Source organism: Orycteropus afer, unplaced genomic scaffold (genome assembly GCF_000298275.1).
Source record: "Orycteropus afer afer isolate SDZICR_OR568_19922 unplaced genomic scaffold, OryAfe1.0 scaffold00043, whole genome shotgun sequence".
Classification (NCBI taxonomy): Eukaryota; Metazoa; Chordata; class Mammalia; order Tubulidentata; family Orycteropodidae; genus Orycteropus; species Orycteropus afer.
This window is the reverse complement of record NW_006921630.1, coordinates 14,921,221-14,943,618: the sequence shown is the minus strand read 5'-3', so window position 1 is coordinate 14,943,618 and position 22,398 is coordinate 14,921,221. Positions and strand designations below refer to the sequence as shown.

At 38.5% G+C, this 22,398-nt stretch overlaps 1 protein-coding gene across 1 annotated transcript in view; it reads right to left on the bottom strand.

The window, feature by feature from the left end:
* Positions 1-5,641: 5,641 nt before the first annotated feature.
* Positions 5,642-22,398, bottom strand: part of SWT1 (SWT1 RNA endoribonuclease homolog) — a 188,509-nt gene continuing 171,752 nt past the window's right edge. The window contains exon 19 of the mRNA XM_007937682.2: positions 5,642-5,771. Coding sequence (XP_007935873.2) covers positions 5,642-5,771 — 130 coding nt within the window. The remainder of the gene's footprint in view (positions 5,772-22,398) is intronic.

Genomic DNA, 22,398 nt, shown 5'->3' with positions numbered 1-22,398 from the left:
GCTGTGGAGTAGGATCCGACTCATAGTGTGACCCCTCCTTGGTTTTCCAAGGCAATATCACTATGGAAGTAGATTGCCCAGCCTTCCTTCTGGGGAGTGGCTGGTGGGTTTGAACCACCAGCCTTCCGGTTAGCAGTCAGTTTCAGTTAGAATTTAAGCAGTAAAATCCTTGAAATCACTTCTTAAAAACGACATGCTTGCAAATAATGGGACTATTTTGGGTCAAAGTTAGGTGATTATTGTTGATGTCCAACAAGTAATTTGGTAGCTGAAAGTTATTTTCTAAGACACTATTACAAGCATGTCCTATTTTACTGTGCTTTGCAGATACTGTATGTTTTTACAAACTGAAGGTTTATGGCAACCCTGTGTTAAGTCTGTTGGTGGCATTTTTCCAGTAGCATGTGCTCACTTCGTTCCTGTGTGTCAAATTTTGGTAATTCTCGCAATATTCAAAGTTTTCCATAACACTCTTATATACTTAATAGACAGTTGTTGTTGTTGTTGTTGTGTGCCGTCGAGTCGGCCCCGACTCATAGCGACCCCTCCTTGGGTTTCCGAGGCAGTATCACTACAGAAGTAGGATTGCCCAACCTTCCTTCTGAGGAGTGGCTGGTGGGTTTGAACCGCCAGCCTTCTGGTTAGCAGTCAAGTAGAGTGTAAATATAACTTTTGTATGTACTAGGAGACCAAAAAATTTGTGACTTGCTTTATTGCAATATTTGCTTTCTTTGGGGTGGTCTGGAACAGAACCCAGTGTGTCTCTGAGATACACCTGTAGAGCCAGTCTTGATGAACATCAGCTGCTATTAAAAAAAAAAAAAGCAGTGCCCGGTGACCAGTTGTTACTATTTATCCCCATCTAAAAAGTACGTTATTTTCTTCAAGAAAGGAGAAAAATGTATCAGTCTTAATTTAAAAAAAAAAAATTTCTTTTCCAGTATCGGTTTTAGAGTAGTTTTTTATCACTAGTAGTAATAGAACTTCTTTAGTCAATTTTAACAGTGCATAAACCATACTAGATTCCTCAAAGAATAGCAAAATACCTAAAACAACTTTAATTGATTAATAGTATGATTAGTTATAATTAGACATAAATTTTATTCTTTATTACGATTTTTAACATAGGGTTCTGATTTCAGGCCTCTAGTCTGCCCTATATACTTTATCATTGTTCAAAAATGTTTTATAATTCCCTCAATAATCTTTTTTTCAGGGGAGAGGTACTTAAGAGTTTGGGCTGTGATACAGTGCTACATCTTTCTGTAATTATCAAACCAGATGTGTAGCTTTATTGTCTCCAGACCTCAGAATCCTTGAGTAGGCAAAGGAGTCCAATAGGACTCCTTAGACCTGCCTTCACATGTATCAATGCCACAGAAAGCTCTGTGTCTATATTATATATTTGTATCTTGCTTTGTTCTGGAAAAATACTTGAGTCAGTGAGTGAAGTATGTAAGATAAATTAGGTGAAAAAGAAGGGGGAAACAAGGACGCAGCAATGTGAATCTTAAAGTACTTGGTAAGTCACAAATTTGTTCTTATAACAGGAGACATGTTAAGTCATGTTATATATCTCCTGTGTTAATCAAGTGTTTTCTATCTTAACCAAAAGTTGTACCAAGCCTTTAATGGAACAGGCTTAAAAAAACGTGATAAAGGATTTTGTACCCAGAATATAAAAAAACTCGGAAGATGCAACTCAAAAAATGGGCAAAAAATTTGAACAGACATATCACTAAAGATCAATGGATGCCAATAAAAAAAATGGAAAGATGCTGAACATCAGCTAGTCATTAAGAAGATGTAAATTCAGACCAAAATAACATACACTCCTACTAAAACTAATTCGGGATAGCAGAGCAACTGGATGGATTGCAGAGTACTAGAGTCATTTTGGAAAACAGTTTGGCAGTTTGCAAAGGAATAGGCTTAAAGGAGATTAAGATGTATGTTTTGTCAGAAGAAATCACATTAAGAGAACTGTACCTAGTCTTGGGATTCTGTAGTGAGCTAATGTAGTTCAGTGCCTTACAATTTGTTTACAGAGTTGGAAAGACAGGGAAAATGTTATAATTTGAAAAATAGGGTAATTAAATTGGTTCATAGAGTTTAAAAGAAAAAAAAATCCAAACTATTAGCTGGAGTTTGGGTGTCAACTGTTTAAATTTCTATGTTCATAACTTACAATTCTGTTTAAAATTAAAAAAAAAATCTGCTTTCAGCAGGACAGAATTAAGTCCTCTCCCTTTCCTGAAGCAAGAAAAATATGTTTTAAAATTTTAATTCTTTGTAGCTACTTCTCTCACTGTGCCTTAGAAAACCCGGCTAAAACTGTGTGCATTAAAGTAGACAAAAACAAAAGTAAAAACTGCATGCTTTGCTTTTTAGGATACTTTGTTGGAATACTACTTTTAGGTGATCAATTATCCTGGTATTAAAAATTCTTCAGAAGGAAGTTTTTTAAATTGCTTCTTTGCTAAGAACAAGTTACCAACAGAGAGGCATCTTAGTTTCGCTAAGTGTCCTGAACTTGCCAGTCCAATCACATGTACCAGTCAACTTGAGGTGTAATTCTGCTAAGAAAGAAAAAAAAAAAAACAGTCTCCGTTAGTTCAGAATATCCATTATAAGAATGCTGGAAAAGATGGGGGTTAGATACAATATAATTTTAGGGATGTCTCCCACAGTGGAGGAGTAAAAGTCCTCAGATTTATTTTGTGCTAGCATTCATTATCTACAATCTGTTAACTAAGACATTTCCCATTTCAATTAATAAGACAAAAGTACCCCCCAAAAAAACCAAAGTCGCTGCTGTTGAGTCGGATCTGACTCATAGTGACCCCTCCTTGGGTTTCCAAGGTGGTATCGCTATGGAAGTAGGCTGCCCTATCTTCCTTCCAAGGAGTGGCCAGTGGATTTGAACTACTAGCCTTCTGGTTAGCAGTCAAATGCTTTAGGCACTATGCCAGCAGAGCTCCCAGGGTCACTCTATTCTATTGTTCAGGTCCCCTAAAATGATTACATGTATCATGGGGGAAATCACTAACATGAGTTCAAATACAATAGATGTCCTGGTAGACAAACTTTAAAAGAGAAGTCACATTCAGTTTACGTTCAAAATTGTGATTCTTGTAATACAGTCCAGAAAACTTGTCTACAGTCCTTCAGGTTGGCCAATCTTTGTTTTCACCAACAACCAGAGATAATGCAGAATAAAATGACTGTAGCAAAACAGGTTCTAAAATCCAGGGAAGCCAATTCTTCAGCCTTGCTCCTAGAATCCAGTATTGTGGCATGTAGTCCAGAAAAGTCTAAAAAAAAGTCATCTAGACCTTAATAAATACCTTTTCACTTAACAAAACCCACACAAGCTTACAGCTATCAAGTCAAACTTGTAGGTAAAATTAGCATGTCTATATTTTACTAAGACTGCAAGTCAATTTGTCAAAAATACTTAATGACTACAACCATAGATAGGAGCTCTGGTAGTGTAATGCCTAAGGCACTTGACTGCTAACCAGAAGGCTGACAGTTCAAACTATCAGCCACTCCTCGGAAGGACAGTTTGGCAATCTACCGTAGAGATACTGCCTCGGAAACGCGAGGGGTCGCCATGAGTTGGGTCTAACTTGACTGCACATAACAACACAACCATAGATAGGAACTCTGGTGGCGTAGTGCCTAAGGCATTTGACTGCTAACCAGAAGGCTGGCAGTTCAAACCCACTAGCCACTCCACAGAAGGAAGGTTGGGCAATCTACTTCCGTAGTGATACTGCTTGGGAAACCCAAGGAGGGGTCGGTATGAGTTGGGTCTGAATCGATGGCATGTAACAACATACACTAAAAAAAAAAAAAAAAAAAATTAAAAACCTGGACTTCCTCATCTAAGGATCTGATAATTCTCCCATCAAAGCAAAAGTTCTGCAAAGTGGGGCTTATGATCCTTAGCCGACTGAATTACTCCAACCCAGTGGAAGGAGCCAGAAAAGTAAGGGGTGGGAGGGAAAGGAATCTTAAGCCTCTGCTTTGGACAATTATGAAAACAAATAATAAATTTTAGAAGTTTAAGATCATAAAAGGCAACAAAGAAGTTTATTTAAAGTTTAAAATTATGGAAAAGCAAAAGAGTAAACTTTAAAAACAAAGCACTAGGTATTAAAAATGTTGAACAAAGCAAAAGCTAAAGCAAAAATTTTTATACTGAAATATGACTAAAAGTTTGAAGTAAAACGTCACAATAAAAGACACATACATTTTAAATAGAAAAGTTGAAAGAAAATAAACATGAAAGACTAATTTAAAATTAAAACCCATATGCACAAGAGAGAAACATGAAAGTATGTAGATGATGGAACTAAAAAGAAATTTCGTAAAAAGCATCACCTGTATTAAAAAGTTAACAGGGAAAAAGGGAGAGAACAAAGCAGAGCTAATGCAAAACAAAACAAGCAAGTAGAGGCAGCTGAGGGATTGGGGGGGTAGTTCCTTGATGGTGGTAGGGGGTGCTTTTTTGGCTCCTCGGGAATAAAAAAAGGCTGAGAGCAGGGGTGCTGTCTTCAAGTTTTGCCTTTCACCCAGAGGATCATATCCCTGAATGCATTTGGAGCCCCATCCATGAAGGTGGAGGTGTGGCTTCCTAATTTGGCAACATAAAGCTTAGCAGGTCCTGCCCAGTAGTGAACATGCTGGGAAAGTTCTCTTATTGAAAAGGGTCCCTGTACATTCATACCTTGTCATTTCAGAAACACAATTTGGAAGTAAAATGAAAAGCAAAATCTTACTAAAAATAAGTTATTTATTGCTTTTTAAAAATAAATGAACATTTATAATAATATCAATTTGGATTTAATCGAATGTATTAACAAAAGCATAATATACTAAACAAAGATTTCTAACTTAAGTCAATCAACCACTTTGTTTTAGCCAGGGGCAAACATCAGTCCCTACTACCTAAGCCCCATAAATTCTTGCTGCTTCACATTTAAGGGGAAACTCAACATAGGGATGTATCCTGTACCTCCCCATTAGAAATGCCCTGAAAAGTTACATGCTCAAAGAAAAGGCTGTAACAAGTTACAGCTGAAATCAAAGTTCTACTTTCATTACCTTGGTGGAAGGTACAGTATGGAGGGGAGTGTTACTATTACCAGGTTACATGGAAGAAAGCTGACCATAAAAACAGCCCAGGGTTAGATTTCAGTTATGGAATGTGGTAAGCATAGTCATGTCATAATTCTCTGAGGTTTGGGAGCATCTCTGGTCACATGGCCACATTTTGGGTTGAGAGAGATGCTAATGATGTGCCCTAGGTCGTCCTCAGGTGCCACAATTCTGCCCGAAGACAATGGAAAAGATGGCTGTCGTTTCCTTGGAAGATATTAAGCTCAGGACCAGGAGTAGAGGTAGGGAAATACTGTCAACTCGAGTTGAGTCCACAATTTATCCCACAAAGGCTGCATTAAGCTTGCGTGCGTGTGTGTGTGTGTGTGTGTGTGTGTGTGAGTGTGAGAGAGAGAGAGAGAGGAACCTCAACGAGGCAGTAATAGTTTTGTACCTAAGAGGCATTTCTTAACTATTTCTTTTACTATTACTCTGCTATACATGAAAACAAATTTCTTTAAATTACGATTAGCACTTAGGTCCTATAGTTGAGCATATCATCACACCATCCCCTGTTTTTGGCCTCCATGTAGACAGATGCATTGCACTGTTGCATGGTATATTCCATCTCAATCAGTTGGCGGCATCCAATGGTTAACTTTTCCCTGGGGAAAAAGAAATGTTGTCATTGCAAGGCAGCTGGTTGAATAAACAATAAATCTTAATACAACAGGATAACACTGGAATTTGAAATATATTCTTTGATACCTGAGAAATAAAATACCAGCAAGAATGTGTTCTTAGCAGAGAGAAAACAACATGGGAGACAGCGCTTAATTGCAGACATTTTTGGTGAAGATCTTGGTGCAATTCTTAGGATTCTGGAATAAGGGTTCTCATGACAGACCTGATGCCTACCAGCAAAACTGGGTGTTTAAAAACAGACCTTGGGACAGTGGGCTGGGTTGAACAATTTAATTGTACTTTATGACAGACTCTGCCAGGAGGCAATGGGCTGATGTTAAGCTATTCTGATCTAAGAGGTAAGCAACACACTGTGGAATAGGTTTATTTTTATCTCATTCTGTTTGAGAGTTAAAAGAGGTGGACTAGGAGATGCTAAGAGGATATACCTCCTGACAGGAACAGACAATAGCGGATAGGAAGTTGACAGAACTTCAGCTCTTTAAAATGGATTGCTGGGATAAATTATGTTATTGTGAGGTGCCACTGAGTCAGCTCCAAGTCATAGCAACCCTATGTACAAATAGAACGAGATTCTGCCTGGTCCTGCACCAGCCTCATAATCCTTGCTATACCTGAGCCCATCATTTCAGTCAGTGTGTCAATATAGCTTGTTGAGGGGCTTCCCCTTTTTTGTTGACCCTCCACTTGACCAAGCATATCCTTCTCCAGGGAATGGTCCATTCTGACAACATGAACAAAGTACAAAGTAGGTCAGATGAAGTTTGGCCATTCTTGCTTCTAAGGAGCATTCTGGCTGCACTTCTTCCAGGACAGATTTGTTGGTTCTGGCAGTCCATGGAACTTTCAGTATTCTTCGCCAACACCACAACTCAAAAACATTAACTCTTCTTTGGTCTTCCTTATTCATTGTCCAGCTTTCACATGTGTATGAGGCAACTATAAAGACTATGGGCTTGGGTCAGGTGAACTTAGTCTTCAAAGAGACATCTTTGCTCTTCAGCACTTTAAAGAGGTCTTTTCCAGCAGATTTGCCCAGTGCAATACGACATCTGATTTCCTGACTGCTGCTTCCATGACTGTTGACTGTGGAACTAAGTAACAGGAAATCTTTGACAACTTAAATCTTTTCTCCATTTATTGTGATGCTGTTTATTGGTCCAGTTGTGAGGATTTTCATGAGTTTTTTTTTTTTGAGGTGTAATCCATACTACATACTATAGTCTTTAATCTTCATCAGTAAGTGCTTCAAGGCATCTTCACTTTCAGCAAGCAAGGCTGTGTCATCTGCATATCACAGGTTGTTAATAAGTCTTCCTTCAATTCTGATGCCACACTCTTCTTCATATAGTCCAGCTTCTCAGATTATTTGGTCAGTATACACATTGAATAAGTATGGTCAAAGGATACACCCCTGATGCACCTCTTAAACCGTGAAGTATCCTCTTGTTCTGTTCGGATGACAGCCTCATGGTCTATGTACAAGTTCCTCATGAACACAAGTGCTCTGTAATTCCGTTTCTTCTCAATGTTATCCATAATTTGTTATGATCCACACAATTGAGTGCTTTTGTACAGTCACTAAAACACAAGTAAATGTCTTTTTGGTATTCTTTGTTTTCAGCCAAGATCCATCTGACATCAGCAATGATATCCCTTGTTCTAGGTCCTCTTCTGAATCCACCTTGCATTTCTGGAAGTTCCCTGTCAATATACTGCTGCAACCATTTTTGAATCTCTTCAGCAAGATTGTAATTACAAGTGATATTAATGATATTGTTTAGTAATTTCCACATTCTGTTGGATCAACTTTCTTTGGAATGGGCACAAATATTGATCTCTTCCAGTCAGTTGGCCAGGTAGCTGTCTTCCAAAATTTCTTGGCAAATACAACTGAGTGCCTCCAGCATAACATCTGTTTGTTGAAACATCTAAATGGGTATTTCATCAGTTCCTGGAGCCTTGTTTTTCACCAATTCCTCCAATGCGTCTTCAACTTCTTCCTTCAATACCATTGGCTCTTGATCATATGCCACCTCCTCAAATGGATATAATCGACCAATTCTTTTTGGTACAGTGACTCTGTGTATTCCTTCCATCTTCTTTTGATGCTTCTTGCATATTCAATATTTTGCCCATAGAACAGTTCAATATTGCAACTCAAGGCTTGAATTTTTTCCTCAGTTCTTTCAGCTTGAGAATTGCCTAGCTTGTTCCTCCCTTTCAGTTTTCTAACTCCAGGTCTTTGCACATTTCATTATAATAACTGACTTTGTCTACTCAAGCTGCTCTTTGAAATCTTCTGCTCAGCTCTTTTACCTTGTCATTTCTTCCATTTGCTTTAGCTACTCTCCATTCAAGAGCAAGTTTCAGAGTCTTTTCTGAAATCCATTTTTGTCTTTTTTTCCTTTCCTATCTTTTAAATGACCTTTTGCTTCTTCATGAATGATGCTCTTGATGTTATCCCGTAATTCCTATGGTTTTCAGTCACTGGTGTTCAATGCATCAAATCTATCCTTTAGGTGGTCTCTAAATCCAGGAGGGATATAATCAAGGTCCTATTTTGGCTCTTGTGTACTTGTTTTAATTGTCTTCAGCTTCAACTTGAACTTGCATATGAATAGTTGGTGGTCAGTTCCACAGTCAGCTCCTGGCCTTGTTTTGGCTGAAGATACTGAGTTTCTCCATTACCTCTTTCCACAGATGTAGTCAATCTGATTCCTGTGTACTCCATCTGGTGAAATCCACATGTATATCCACTGTTTATGTTGTTGAAAAAAGGTATTTGCAATGACTAAGTCATTGGTCTTGCAAAATTCTATCATGCAATTTCCAGCATCATTTCTATCACCAAGGCCATATTTTCCAACTACTGGTAATTCTTTTTGTTTCCAACTTTTGCATTCCAATCACTAATGATAATCAACACATCTTGATTGCATGTTTGGTCAATTGCTGACTGCAGAAATTGGTAAAATTCTTCAGTTCCTTGTCTTTGGTGGTTGGAGCATAAATTTGAATAGTAGTAGTATTAACTGGTCTTCTTTGGAGGTGTATGGATATTATCCTATCACTGACAGCATTATGCTTCAAGATAGATCTTGAAACACTCTTTGTGATGATGAATGCCACACCATTCCTCTTCAATTTGTCATTCCTAGCATAGTAGATCATATGGTTGTCTGAATCAAAATGGCCAAAAGCAGTCCATTTTAGCTCACTAATGCCTAGGATATCGATCTTTATGCATTCCATTTTATTTTTTGACAACTTCCAATATTCCTAGATTCATACTTCATATATTCCATGTTCTGATTATTAATGGATGTTTGCAGCTGTCTCATTTTGAGTCATGCCACATCAGCAAATGGAGGTCCCAAAAGCTTTACTCCATCCACATCATTAAGGGCAGCTCTTCCCCAGCTGTATGCTGAATGCCTTCTGACCTAAGGGGCTCATCTTCCAGCACTACATCGGACCATGTTTCAGGGCTATTCATGAAGTTTTCCAGTAATATATCAGACAGTGTTTCACTGCTATGTATAAGGTTTCCACTGGCCAATTCTTTGAGAAGTGGATGGCCCCTTCCTTCTTCCAAGTCTTAGTCTGGAAGCTCCGCTGAAATGTGTCCACCATGGGTGACCTGCTGGTATCTGAAATACCAGAAGCTTAGCCTGTAGCCTCACAGGAACACACAAGCCACCACAGTACGACAAACTGACAGACAAGTGGTGGGGGGATAAGTTATGTAGCAGTAAACAAATGAACATTAGTTAATAACCATAAACCAGAAGTAGGGAAGGTAGGAGTAATGCCTAACTATGCCATACCTACAATTCTACCTAAAGTGAAGCCTAGCTGGCCTCTCAACAGATAATACGGGGTCTACAAATTGTGGGATAATATATATAGGTCACTGGTTAGATCACCAGTCCATCAAACCTGGTGTTGAGTTCAAATCTCACAGGTACCTACTTGAACCTACTAGAAAAGTTCACCAAGAATACCCCAGATCTAGTACAGTAGATGGCACATTTGGTGTTTAACAAATGGCAGATATTTTTATTATTACACTTAGGGATTATTTCTTCCTTGGCTTCTAAGATGACTCTAAGCATCTCCAGTGCTGGAAAGGACCACGAGCTATCTCTCCCCATTGCCTCAACATAGTGAAATCCTTGATGTAGGGCACAAAGGAAAAATAATCAGAACTCAGGAGACAGAATTAGAGGTAGTAGTGAGAGCAAAAAAGCCAATGTACAGTATTTTGTGCAACCTCACTTCCTGAGGATGTGTGGTTCCTCTGAAGCTAGTGGTTAAAATCTGACTTTGGTTTTGTGTCACCATCATTCTGTTTCCTATATTTAGAGAGCCTGAAGCTTGTGTTCTGTTAGTGCCAATTCTTCACAACTACTCAAAAACTGATTTTTGTGAGGTCCTTCTAAGAGATTCAAAATAGCATACATGTTTTCTTGAAAACTTCAAAATGAAACAGCAACAACAGGGCTGGCCCCTATTCCTATCCTTGGTCATCTGTTCCACATGTGCAAAAAACTTCTTCAGTAACTAGACTACTGGATGTATTTGTTTTTTTTTCTCTCCCCACAGTTACAAAAAAGAGCTCTATGTCTTCTTTCATCCTAGTGGAGTTTGGTCACTTTATTCATGAGAGTTAGCATTCCAACAATAGATTATTTTACTATAGGTTTTGTTTCCTGAAAGTTCTGCCACTGCTAACTCAGGAAAATACCATGTGTTTTCCATCATGTTTGGACTATATTTTTATTAAAGCATGATGACTGAAATTTTTGAGTTCCTTTTTCCCCTGGTTATATGCAGAATGGCAGAATATTAGATGTAGGAAGCACCTAACACCTCTACCTGCCATCCTGGAGCATCTTCAGTAAGTCATTGCACCATAGTTTTGACCTCTTGGTTATGGGACACTCAAAACTGTGAGAGGCAGTACATTACATTTTTGGAAACTCTTAATAGCTAGGAAATTCTTCCTTCACACTGGTCCTGTAATAGCCATCTATCTGAGCTTAGACTGCCTAGAGAGAAACAAAACAAAAAGTACTTATCCTTTGCTACCCTGATAGTACAAATATTTTATGTCCCTTACAGTTTTCCTAGAAGCTCTGGTAGCATAGTGCCTAAGGCACTTGACTGCTAACCAGAAGGCTGGTGGTTCAAACCCACCAGCCACTCCTCGGAAAGAGGTTGGGCAATCTACTTCCGTAGTGATACTGCCTTGGCAACCCAAGGAGGGGTCGCTATGAGTCGGGGCCGACTCGGTGGCACATAACAACAACAACACTGTTTTCCTGGGAGCTCTGGAGGCATAGTGCCTAAGTCATTTGACTGCTAACCAAAAGGCTGGCAGTTCAAACCTACCAGCCACTCCTCAGAAGGACGATTGGATAATCTACTTCCGTAGTGATACCACCTCGGAAACCCAAGGAGGGGTCACTTGAGTCGAGTCTGACTTGACAGCAATGAGGTGGTTTTTTTTTTTTTGGTACTGTTTTCCTATTTCTCTTTTCCAAGCTAAATGACCCCCAGCTCCTCATCCTTTCTGTTACAGAACTCCAGACTGAAGGCTGCTTCTAGTTCTGCAATTCTATTTATGGTGAGATTTCTACAACACAACAGCCACTGTTTTCCTTCAAAAAGAATAGTTATGCACTGTTAATCTTTTCTCACATTAAAGCCACATAAATCAAACTACTTATTAAATCAACTAACTATCATGAAACTCGATAATGTAATAGTACCACTATAGAAAAGAATCAGCTGTCCTCAACACAAATAATAAAATAAAGGTAGTAACAGCTGTCTGGAATATTGCAAAAACAAATGACTTGCATGTCCAATGTGCAAAGATGCCATGCAACTTCTTCTTTATGTTTTAAGTCTGTATGCATGCAAAGTCCTGCCTGGGTCCACAAAGGACTGAAGTGGGTAAACTCACATTCATTTATATTTCAACACTTTTTAGAGTTCCTTAAAGTCAACGTGTTTTGCACACTCCCCAACCCCCTTTTAAAAAATATTTTATTGTGGTTTAGGAGGAAGTTTACAAAGCAAATTAGTTTTCCATTCAGCAATTTAGACACAGATTGTTCCGTAACATTGATTATAACCCTCACAATGTGTCAGCACTTGCCCCATTCCCACTTTGGGTTCTCTGTTTTTATCCACTCAGCCACTTCCTGCCTTCTTAACTTTGTTTTTGGGCAGATGCTGCCCTTTTGGTCATATATAGTTGATTGTTCTGAGAAGCACATTCCTCCAGGGTATTATTGTTCATTTTATAGCCCTGTCTTTTATGTAGCTGAAAGGTGATCTCTGGGAGTGATCTCTGGGAGTAACTTTGGTTCTAAGTTAAAATGGTATCTAAGGACCACAGTCTCAGGGGTTCTACCAGTTTCTATCATACCAGTAAATTTTTTTTTTTTTTGAGAATGTGTATTTTGTTGTACCTTTTTCTTCTTCTTTATTTGGTACTTTCTATTGTGAGCCTGGTCAGAGCAGTTGTTAGTGGTAGCCAGGCACCACCTAGTTCTTCTGGTCTCAGGTTAGTGGAGGCTGTGGTTCAGGTAGTCCTTTGGACTAATGGTTTGAGTCTGTGATTTTCTTCACAGACTAACAGCTGTAACTTAGATGGCCAATGACAAGTTTTCAGACTCCAGTCACTAACTCATGAAAACAGGATGTAGAATATCATCTTTATGGACTGTGTTATGCCAGTTGACACAGATGTCTCCCAAGGCTGCCCTCAAGTCCAGTATCTCAGGCCCAAGTGTTTGGTTATGGCCAAGAGGTTTTCATGACTATACCCCTATGTACTCTATTATATACATGGGTATATGTACAGCATGTGAAAATATATCTGTAGGAATATCTGCTACAACTCTCTATATACACATGGGTATACACCTGTAAACCCTCCCACCCCTATGATCTACTTACATAACTACCTTCATATCCACTTGTACATTATTGTTTGTAATTACAGTCATTACAGGACTGTATATGTAGTGGTATTTACTGTTGTTGTCTTTACTCTTGTGTACTTGTCAGTGTCCTCCTTTGCCTTGGTTATGTTGTGCTGACTTCCCCCATATTGTGTGGTGTCTTTCCCTTCACCAAAGGTCACACATGTCTAACTATCTAGTTAGTGGTTTTCCCTCTCACCCTCCTCCCATCCCTGGTAACCATCAAAGAATATTTCTTTTTGTGTGTAAACATTTTCTTGACTTTTTATAATGAAAGTCTCATATAATATTTGTCTTTTTGTGATTGACTTATTTCACACAGCATAATGGCCTCTGTTTTGCCCATTAGGAAACTAAAATAACATACAAAAGAATGTGAGCCTGTCAATATAGATGGAACTAGGGAAAAAAAAAAAAAAGAGTAATACTTGTCTTTGTCCCTTCTCACCTCTCCAAATACATTTTATTAGATATCAGGTATATCATTCTTCAGCACACAGAAGCACCTAAAGGTGTTCATGTATTAATTAAAGAAAATTTTTCAGAAAGTATTCTTTGAGAGCCAGTTGGTCATGCACTGTGAAAGATGAGGCTGAATCAGAATCCCTGTGATTCCTACAGCTGGATTGGTGTAAACTAAGAAAACTCTCAACTGGGAATCTGACCAACTCCTAGAATAAGAACTTTAATCTGTTTACTTCTTTCCTCTCTCTTTCTGAAATCAACTTTCTATTTTGAAAAATTTGGAAAGCACTGAGCAGTCAAAACCAAAACTCTAAAGTCACTGCCATCGAGTCAATTCCAACTCACAGTAACCTCCATTGGGCTTGCCAGGCTGTAAATCTCTATGTACATAGATTGCTTCATCTTCTTCCTATGGAGAAGCTGATGGGTTTGAACTGCTGACCTTCTGGTTAGCAGCCAAATGCCTTACCCACTACACCAGTGGAGCCCCTTACTGAACAGTTGAGACATATGAATTTTACAATCACAACCCTACTCCTAAATTACAGTTATATCTTGGGAAATTATCATTGATAGGCCTGTTTCTGTATCTGTAAAATAGAGAAGTTAGTTTAGAAAATGTTTCTTAAGGAATTTCTAATTGTTATGTTTCCAGAAAGTAAACCAATCTAGTGTTAGTAGTTTAACCATTATAACTTTCTGCATGTGGCCACTGAGACTTAAGGGAAAATAAGTTGTACTATTTTAGTACAGGCCTCCCAATGGCAGGCTGCATGCAGTAAACCAGCCCCAGTAGCAGTGCAAAGAGGGTGTTTGTGCCACAGGGACAGGCTGGATGAGTGAGCAGGGCAGGGGAGACCAGGAAATGAGCAGAGAAGTTTGAAACAGCTAAGGTTCCAAAGCTAATATAGACAATAGAGCAGTTTGGGACAACTAAGGGAGACAAACTTGTCTGTCAGTTTGTGGTACTATGGTGGCTTAAGTGTTGCTGTGAGGCTGGAGGCTATGCCACCAGTATCTCAAATGCCAGCAGGGATTACCCATGATGGACAAGTTTCAGCACAGCTTCCAGATGAAGACAGACTCGGAAGATGGAAGAGGCCACCCACTTCTCAAAGAATTGGCCAGTGAAAACCTTATGAATAGCGGTGAAATACTGTCTGATATATTACTGAAAATTTTATGAACAGCCCTGAAACATTGTGCAATATAGTGCCGGAAGATAAGTCCCTTAGGTTGGAAGGCACTCAGAATAAGACTGGAGAAAGGCTGCCTCCTCAGAGTAGAGCCAACCTTAATGATGTGGAGAGAGTAAAGCTTTCAGGACCCCTATTTGCTGATGTGGCACATCTCAAGACGAGAAGAAACAGCTGCAAACATCCATTAATAATTGGAACATGGAATGTACAAAGTATGAATCTAGGAAAATTGGAAGTTGTCAAAAATGAAATGGAATGCATAAAGATTGATATCCTAGGTACTAGAGTGAAGTGAAATGGACTGGTTTTGGCCATTTTGAATCAGACAACTATATGATCTACTATGCTGGGAATGACAAATTGAAGGAAAATGGCATAGCATTCATCATCACTAAGAATGTATCAAGATCTATCCTGAAGTACAATGTTGTCAGTGATAGGGTAATATCCAAACACCTACAAGAAGACCAGTTAATACTACTATTATTCAAATTTACATACTAACCACCAAGCCAAAGATGAGGAAATTGAAGATTTTTACCAACTTCTGCAGTCTGGAATTGACCAAACATGCAATCAAGATGTGTTAATTATTACTAGTGATTGGAATGCAAAAATTAGAAACAAAGAAGAATCACCTGTACTTGGAATATATGGCCTTGGTGATAGAAATAACGCTGAAGATTGCATGATAGAATTTTGCAAGACCAATGACTTAATCATTGCCAATACCTTTTTCCAACAACATAAACAGCAGCTATACATGTAGACTTCACCAGACGCAGTACACAGGACTTAGACTGATTACATCATGGCAAGAGGCAATGGAGAAGCTCAGTATCTTCAGCCAAAACAAGGCCAGGAGCTGACTGTGGAACAGACCATCAACTGCTCATATGCCAGTTCAAGTTGAAGCTGAAGACAATTAAAACAAGTCCACGAGAGCCAAACTATGACCTTGAATACATCCCTCCTATATTTAAAGACCATCTAAAGAATAGATTTCATGCATTGAACACAAATGACAGAAAAGCAGAGGAATTGTGGGATGACATCAAGAATGTCATCCATGAAGAAAGCAACTAAGGTCATTAAAAAGACAGGACAGGAAGAAAAGACCAAAATGAATGTCAGAAGAGACTGAAACGTGCCCTTGTACACAGAGTAGCTAACGTGAATGGAAGAATTGACAGGATAAAAGAGCTGAACAGATGATTTCAAAGAGCAGTTCAAGAAGACAAAGTCAATTACTGTAATGAAATGCACAAAGACCTGGAGTTAGAAAACCAAAAGGGAAGGACATGCTCAACATTTCTCAAGTTGAAAGAACTGAGGAAAAAAATTAAGCCTCGAGTTGCAATACTGAAAGATTCTATAGGCAATATGTTGAATGATGCAGGAAACAACAAAAGAAGATGGATGGAATACACAGTCACTATACCAAAAAGTGAAGTTAATAGATATTAATCTTAAATCATCTAGTGTAGTGTTTCTCATCAAGGGCAGTTGGAAAAGTTTTTTGATTGTCACAGTTACCTTGAAGACTACTGGTTTTCAGCGGGTTATCTAGGAATATTAAAATGTTCTACTGTGTCTGGGATAGTTGCACACAACCAAACATTATCCTACCCACAATGCCAATAATACCCTCCTGAGAAGCACTGATAACTTCTTGTGGTAACAAGTGGCTGAGATGCCTATACTGACAGTTAAAGAGCTGGCAAAGAGGTAAGTGTATTTTATATCTCTAGGAAAAGCGTTCATTGTTAGATATATGTGCAACTAGCATGTAAATCTCTTTTTAGAGATATATAAGTAAAACCTCAGGGGAATTAAGTACACTATAATTAATGTGTCCTAGAAGGCTAACTTTTCTACTTCATGTTACGTTTTAGTTTTGATCCCTTTGAAAGCAGACACTCTTGCATGTTGAATTTGTGGATGATATAGATGTATACAGGAGCTCTGATAGCATAGTACCTAAGGCACTTGACTGCTAACCAGAAGGCTGGCGGTTCAAACCCACCAACCACTCCTCGGAAGGAAGATTGGGCATTCCTACTTCCGTAGTGATACTGCCTCGGAAACCCAAGGAGGGGTCGCTATGAGTCGGGGCCGACTCAATGGCAAATAATAACAACAACAAACAACATACCAAAAAGAACTGGTAGATGATCATCCCTTTTAGGAGACTGCATATGATCAAGAACCAGTGGTATTGAAGGAAGAAGTTGAAGCTGCACTGAAGGAATTGACAAAAAACAAGGCTCCAGGAATTGACGGAATACCCATTAAGATGTTTCAACCAATGGATGCCAACCTGGAGGCACTCACTCAGCTATGCCAAGAGATCTGGAAGACAGCTGCCTGGCCAACTGGCTGGAAGAGATCTATATTTGTACCCATTCCAAAGAAAGGTGATCCCACAGAATGTAGTAATTATCGAACAGTATCACTGATATCACATGCAAATAAAATCTTACTGAAGGTAATTCATAAATGGTTGCAGCGGTATATTGACAGAGAACTTCCAGAAATGCAAGCTGGATTCAGTAGGGGACATGGAGTGAGGGATATCATAGCTGATGTCAGATGGATCTTGGCTCAAAGCAAAGAATACCAGAAAGACGTTTACTTGTGTTTTATTGACTACACAAAGGCATTTGATTGTGTGGCTCATAACAAATTGTGGATAACATTGAGATTGAGAAGAATGGGGATTCCAGAACACTTAATTGTACTCATGAAGAACCTGTACATAGACCAGGAGACTGTTGTTCAAACAGAGCAAGGGGATACTGCATGGTTTAAAATCAAGAAAGGAGTGCCTCAGGGTTATACCTTTTCACCATACTTATTCAATCTGTATGCTGAGCAAATAACCCGAAAGGTGGACAATATGAAGAAGAAAGTGGCATCAAGATTGGAGGAAGGCTCATCAACAACCTGAGATTTGCACACAACACAACTCTGCGGAAAGTGAGGATGACTTGAAGCACTTACTGGTGGAGATTAAAGACTACAGTCTGCAGTATGGATTACACCTCAATATAAAGAAAACAAAAATCCTCACAACTAGACCAATAAGCAACATCACAATGAATGGAGAAAAGACTGAAGTTGTTAAAGACTTCATATTACTTGGTTCTATAATCAACACCAATGGAAGCAGTAGTCAAGACAGCAAAAGATGTATTGCATTGCACATATCTGTTGCAAAACACCTCTTTCAAGCGTTGAATAGCAAAGATATAACTCCTTGAAGACTAAGATGTGCCTAACCCAAACCATAGTATTTTCAATCGCCTCATATGCACGTGAGAACTGGACAATGAATAAAGAGGACTGAAAAAGAGTTGATGCTTTTGAGTTGTGGTGCTGGCGAAGAATGCTGAAAGTACCATGGACTGCTAAAAGAACTAAAAAAATCTGTCCTGGAAGAAGTGCAGGTGGAATGCTCCTTGGAAGCAAGAATGGTCACACTTCATCTCACCTACTTTGGTCACGTTGTAAGAAGGGACCATTCTCTGAAGAAGGATGTCATGCTTGGTAAAGTGGAGAGTCAATGAAAGAAGAGAAGGCTGGGCTCAGGGATAGTAGGGATCATGAGGCTAGCACAGGACCAGGCAGTGTTTTGGTCTGTTGTACATAGGGTCACTATGAGTCAGAGATGACTTGACGGCACATAACAAAAACAACAACAATCCTCTCACTTTTTGAAAGTTCACTTTATGCCATTTCGCTTATACAAAAGACATACATTAGTATCTGTTTTCACTAACTGAAAGAAATCTGAAGGGGATTTCTGCTTTTATGGAAAAAGGCAGAAAATGAAACTAGCTTTCACCTTTTGTTCTGTGAGCCATTTAAGATGCAGCACATACCCCAAGCAGCAAGAGTGGTGTCACCAAGTTCCTCAGCATACTTTAGCATCAAGCCACCATAGCTTTGAACTATGTCTGTGAACACTACATGCTAGTATTATTTTCAATTTTATATGTTATTTGGTATGATTTGAAAGGTGATTTTTTGGGGCTTGGCAATGCTCACAATTTTTTCCCATATAAGTTGATGGTAATTGCTTATTTACTTTATGCCATTTGCAGCTTACAAAAGCTTTCATAGGAACATTCCACTTTCAGATAGCAGGGGAAACCTGCACATAGTTCAAAGACATGCACTCTTTAAAAAAGGAATGATAAAAATGAATTTTCCCTTTAATCCACGAATGAAACCAATGTTAAGACAGATCTGAGAAAATTAAGAAAAGAAGACAGGTAAAGTCAATAAGAAAGCTACATAAAATTCAATGCCACAAAAAGCTGAAGTTACTAGAAATGGTTCTTAAAATTGATCTAGAGTCTTCTAGTTGAACTCAATTTTTAACCATCACATTTGAAACAGTATTCTAAAGTAATCTGCTCATAGGTATATTATTTCACAAAGAGTTCTGCTCAACTGGGTTGCATAAAGTCCTGTCACATTAATAAAACAAAGATCTAACAGATTAAACAACAAAAGGAAAGCAGAAGATTGAAACAATCCAAGTTAATCCGTATGAAAATGCTGCTGCTTCAATGTCCCTCTAACTCTAGAATAATTTTAGCTACTAAGAAGACTGAACATAACACAAAGTGACAACACAAATGTATTCTATCCCTCTTCTCTAAATTGACCTACTCTGGTGTCCAACAGGTCACTTCGACCAAATATCAGTCAGGTAGTGACATAATTCCAATGGAATAGAATTGAGAGTCAAGGAATATACTCATACACCTATGGGCAATTGATTATCAACAATGGCAAGACCATTTAACAGGAAAAGAATAGTCTCTTCAAAAAACAGTGATAGAAAAACTCGATCTTTACATGCAAAAGAATGAAGTTGGACCCTCAACCTCACACCATACATAAAAATTAACTCAAAATGGATAAACAACCTAAATATAAGTTCTAAAACTATAAAACCCCTAGAAAAAAACTTGAGTAAATCATCATAATCTTCTGCTTGGCAATGGATTGATTCTCTCTTGGATGACACCAAAAGCACTGGCAATAAAAGAAAAGAAAATAGTTAAAATGAACATTACAGTTAAGAACTTCTGTGCTTCAAAGGACACCAACAAGAAAAGTGAAAAGACATGTACAGAATGGGAAAGAAATTGCAAATCATCTATGTTATAAATGTCTAGTATTAGAATATAACACAAGTGTTCAGTGGCCAGATGTTGAGATGGTCAATTAGGGTAATAAGACAAACTGAAAGTTAGCAAGCCTTATTCACTTACTGTTAACAGTGAAAGCAAAAGCTAGAAGAGAGGCACTAACTTCCTGGTGTTCCATTTTCCCGCACATATGACCTAAGTGAGGGTTAGGTGATATGTACCAAAGATAAGAGAAATCAACACACTGCTGAGGAGCCCCAAATTAAGAGCTCCAGCATCTTTATGGAACAATTGGGAGAGGAGGAAGGCTTAGAAGTGCAAAAGTACTAAGTCAGAGTGGAAAAATGTGCCTTAGCTAAGACCCCTAATAAAGAGGCCTCCATAGACGTAGCCAGGGTAGGAATGCAGATATGTATATGAACATGGCTGGCTCGGGAAAGAAGGTGGCTGAGTTCTTGACTGCAACTCCCTCCAGAAAACTGCGATGCACTGACTGTGCACCAAGTCTGGTGTAGGCAGGGCAGATTTCCCCATGAGGCCTGCCAGGCAACGCACTTTAATTGCCTCTAGTCATGTTTGAAAGATCACATATAGGATCCTCACAAATAAACTCTTACAAGCAACAACAAAAAGACAACACACAACCCAATTAAAAAATGGGCAAAGGATTTGAATAGACATTTCTCCAAAGATGATGTACAAAAGCTCAATCAACACATTTAAAAATGCCCAACATCATTAAAAACCAAAACCAAATCTACTGCCATCGAGTCAACTCAGACTCATAGAACCCCCTCTGGGTTTCCGAGGCAGTAAATCTTTATGGATGTAGATTGCCCAGTCTTCCTTCCACAGAGTGGCTGGTGGGTTTGAACCACCAACCTTCTGGTTAGCAGTCAAATGCCTTAGGCACTATGCCACCAGTTCTTGGAGAATGTAAATCAAAATCACAATAAGATTCCACTTTATATCATGAGGGTTCTTACTGAAAACAAAACAAAACAGAAAATAATTGTTGGTGAGGATATAAAGAAATTAGAACCCTTGTTTGTTTTGGGTTGGTGGGAATATAAAATGGTGCAACCATTGTGGAAAAGAGTTTGACAGTTCCTCAAAAAATAATATAAAGAATTATCTATCATATGACCCAGAAATTCTATGCCTAGTTATATACCCAAAGTATTGAAAACAGCTATTCAAACAAACACTTGTTCATGGATGTTCATAACAACACTATTCATACCAGCCAAAAAGTGGAAAAACCTCAATGTCTGTCAACTGATAAATGGATAAACAAAATGTGGTATATATCCATACAATTAAATATTATTTATCTATAAAAAGGAATGAAGTACTGATACATGCTGTAACATGGATGGACCTCAGAAACAAGGCTGAGTGAAATAAGACAGATACAAAGGACACACATTATAGGTTTCCAATTATATGAAAACATCCAGAATAGGTAAATTCATAGAGAGAAAGCAGATCAGTGGTTGCCAGGAGTTTAGGGGAGAAGAGAACAGGAAATGACTGCTTAATGGGTGTAGGGTTTCCCTTTAGGGTGATGAAAATGTTTTAGAACTAAATGTTGTTGTTGTTATTTGCCATCGAGTCGGCCCCGACTCCTAGCGACCCCTCCTTGGGTTTCCGAGGCAGTTATCACTACGGAAGTAGGACTGCCCAACCTTCCTTCCGAGGAGTGGCTGGTGGGTTTGAACCGCCAACCTCCTGGTTAGCAGTCAAGTGCCTTAGGCACTATGCTACCAGAGCTACTAAATAGAGGTGGTGATTACACACTGAAATGCATTCTTAAAAATGATTAATTTTATGAATTTTACCTCACTGTCAAAAAAGTTTTTTGGTTTGTCAAAAAAGTATATAAATTTACTTTGCAATACTGTCCAACTGCTACAAATAATGAGATCAAGTGTACTGTATAGTATTATTTTATTACACAAAATTACATAATTATCTAATGAAAGCAGAAATATCAAAAGTCTAAATTAAGTTTGTAGATATTTCCCCCATCCAAGCCTGTTTGTGTCTAAGGTTTCTGGGTTAGACCAAACTATTAATTTAACACAGTGGTTCTCAAACTCTAGCATGTCCTGGTGAGTTGTTAAAACACAGATTGCTGGGATCCACCACCAGAGTTCCTGATTTGGATTTTTTTTTGTTGGAAAAACACATTTTAGTCTATTATGTGTCATTATCAATCCCAATGGTTTTATATCATCAAATTAATTTATCAGTCCAGTGTTTTAACAATAGGAGCACCTTGATAGTTATTACAACAGTGGCTGCTCAAAAATTTTACAGCCACACAGGTATATCTGCAAATTATAAATAGCAAAAGCAAAAGAAGAAAAATAAGGAGAAATCTCTGACAGTCAGCAAACTGCCAATGGGATTACTTAAAAATTAAAAATGGTAACGTTTATTAATGTTGTTCTATATTTTAGCCTTCACAAAAGAGAAGTTTCATCTTGCCATTCTGATTTATCATGCATGATTAATACTTTTTCTGAAAATATTCTTATTAAATCAAAGATAATCTAATAATTTTTGTAGATATCTTAATGCTGTCTTTACTTAGGCATCATTTATTCTTCACTTGGTTTTCCAGGAAACTGACAACCCAATACTTTATGACCATAGCTATATCAAGGGAGCTCTGGTAGCATAGTGGCTAAGGCACTGGACTGCTAACCAGAAGGCTGGTGGTTCAAACCCACCAGCCACTCCTCGGAAGGA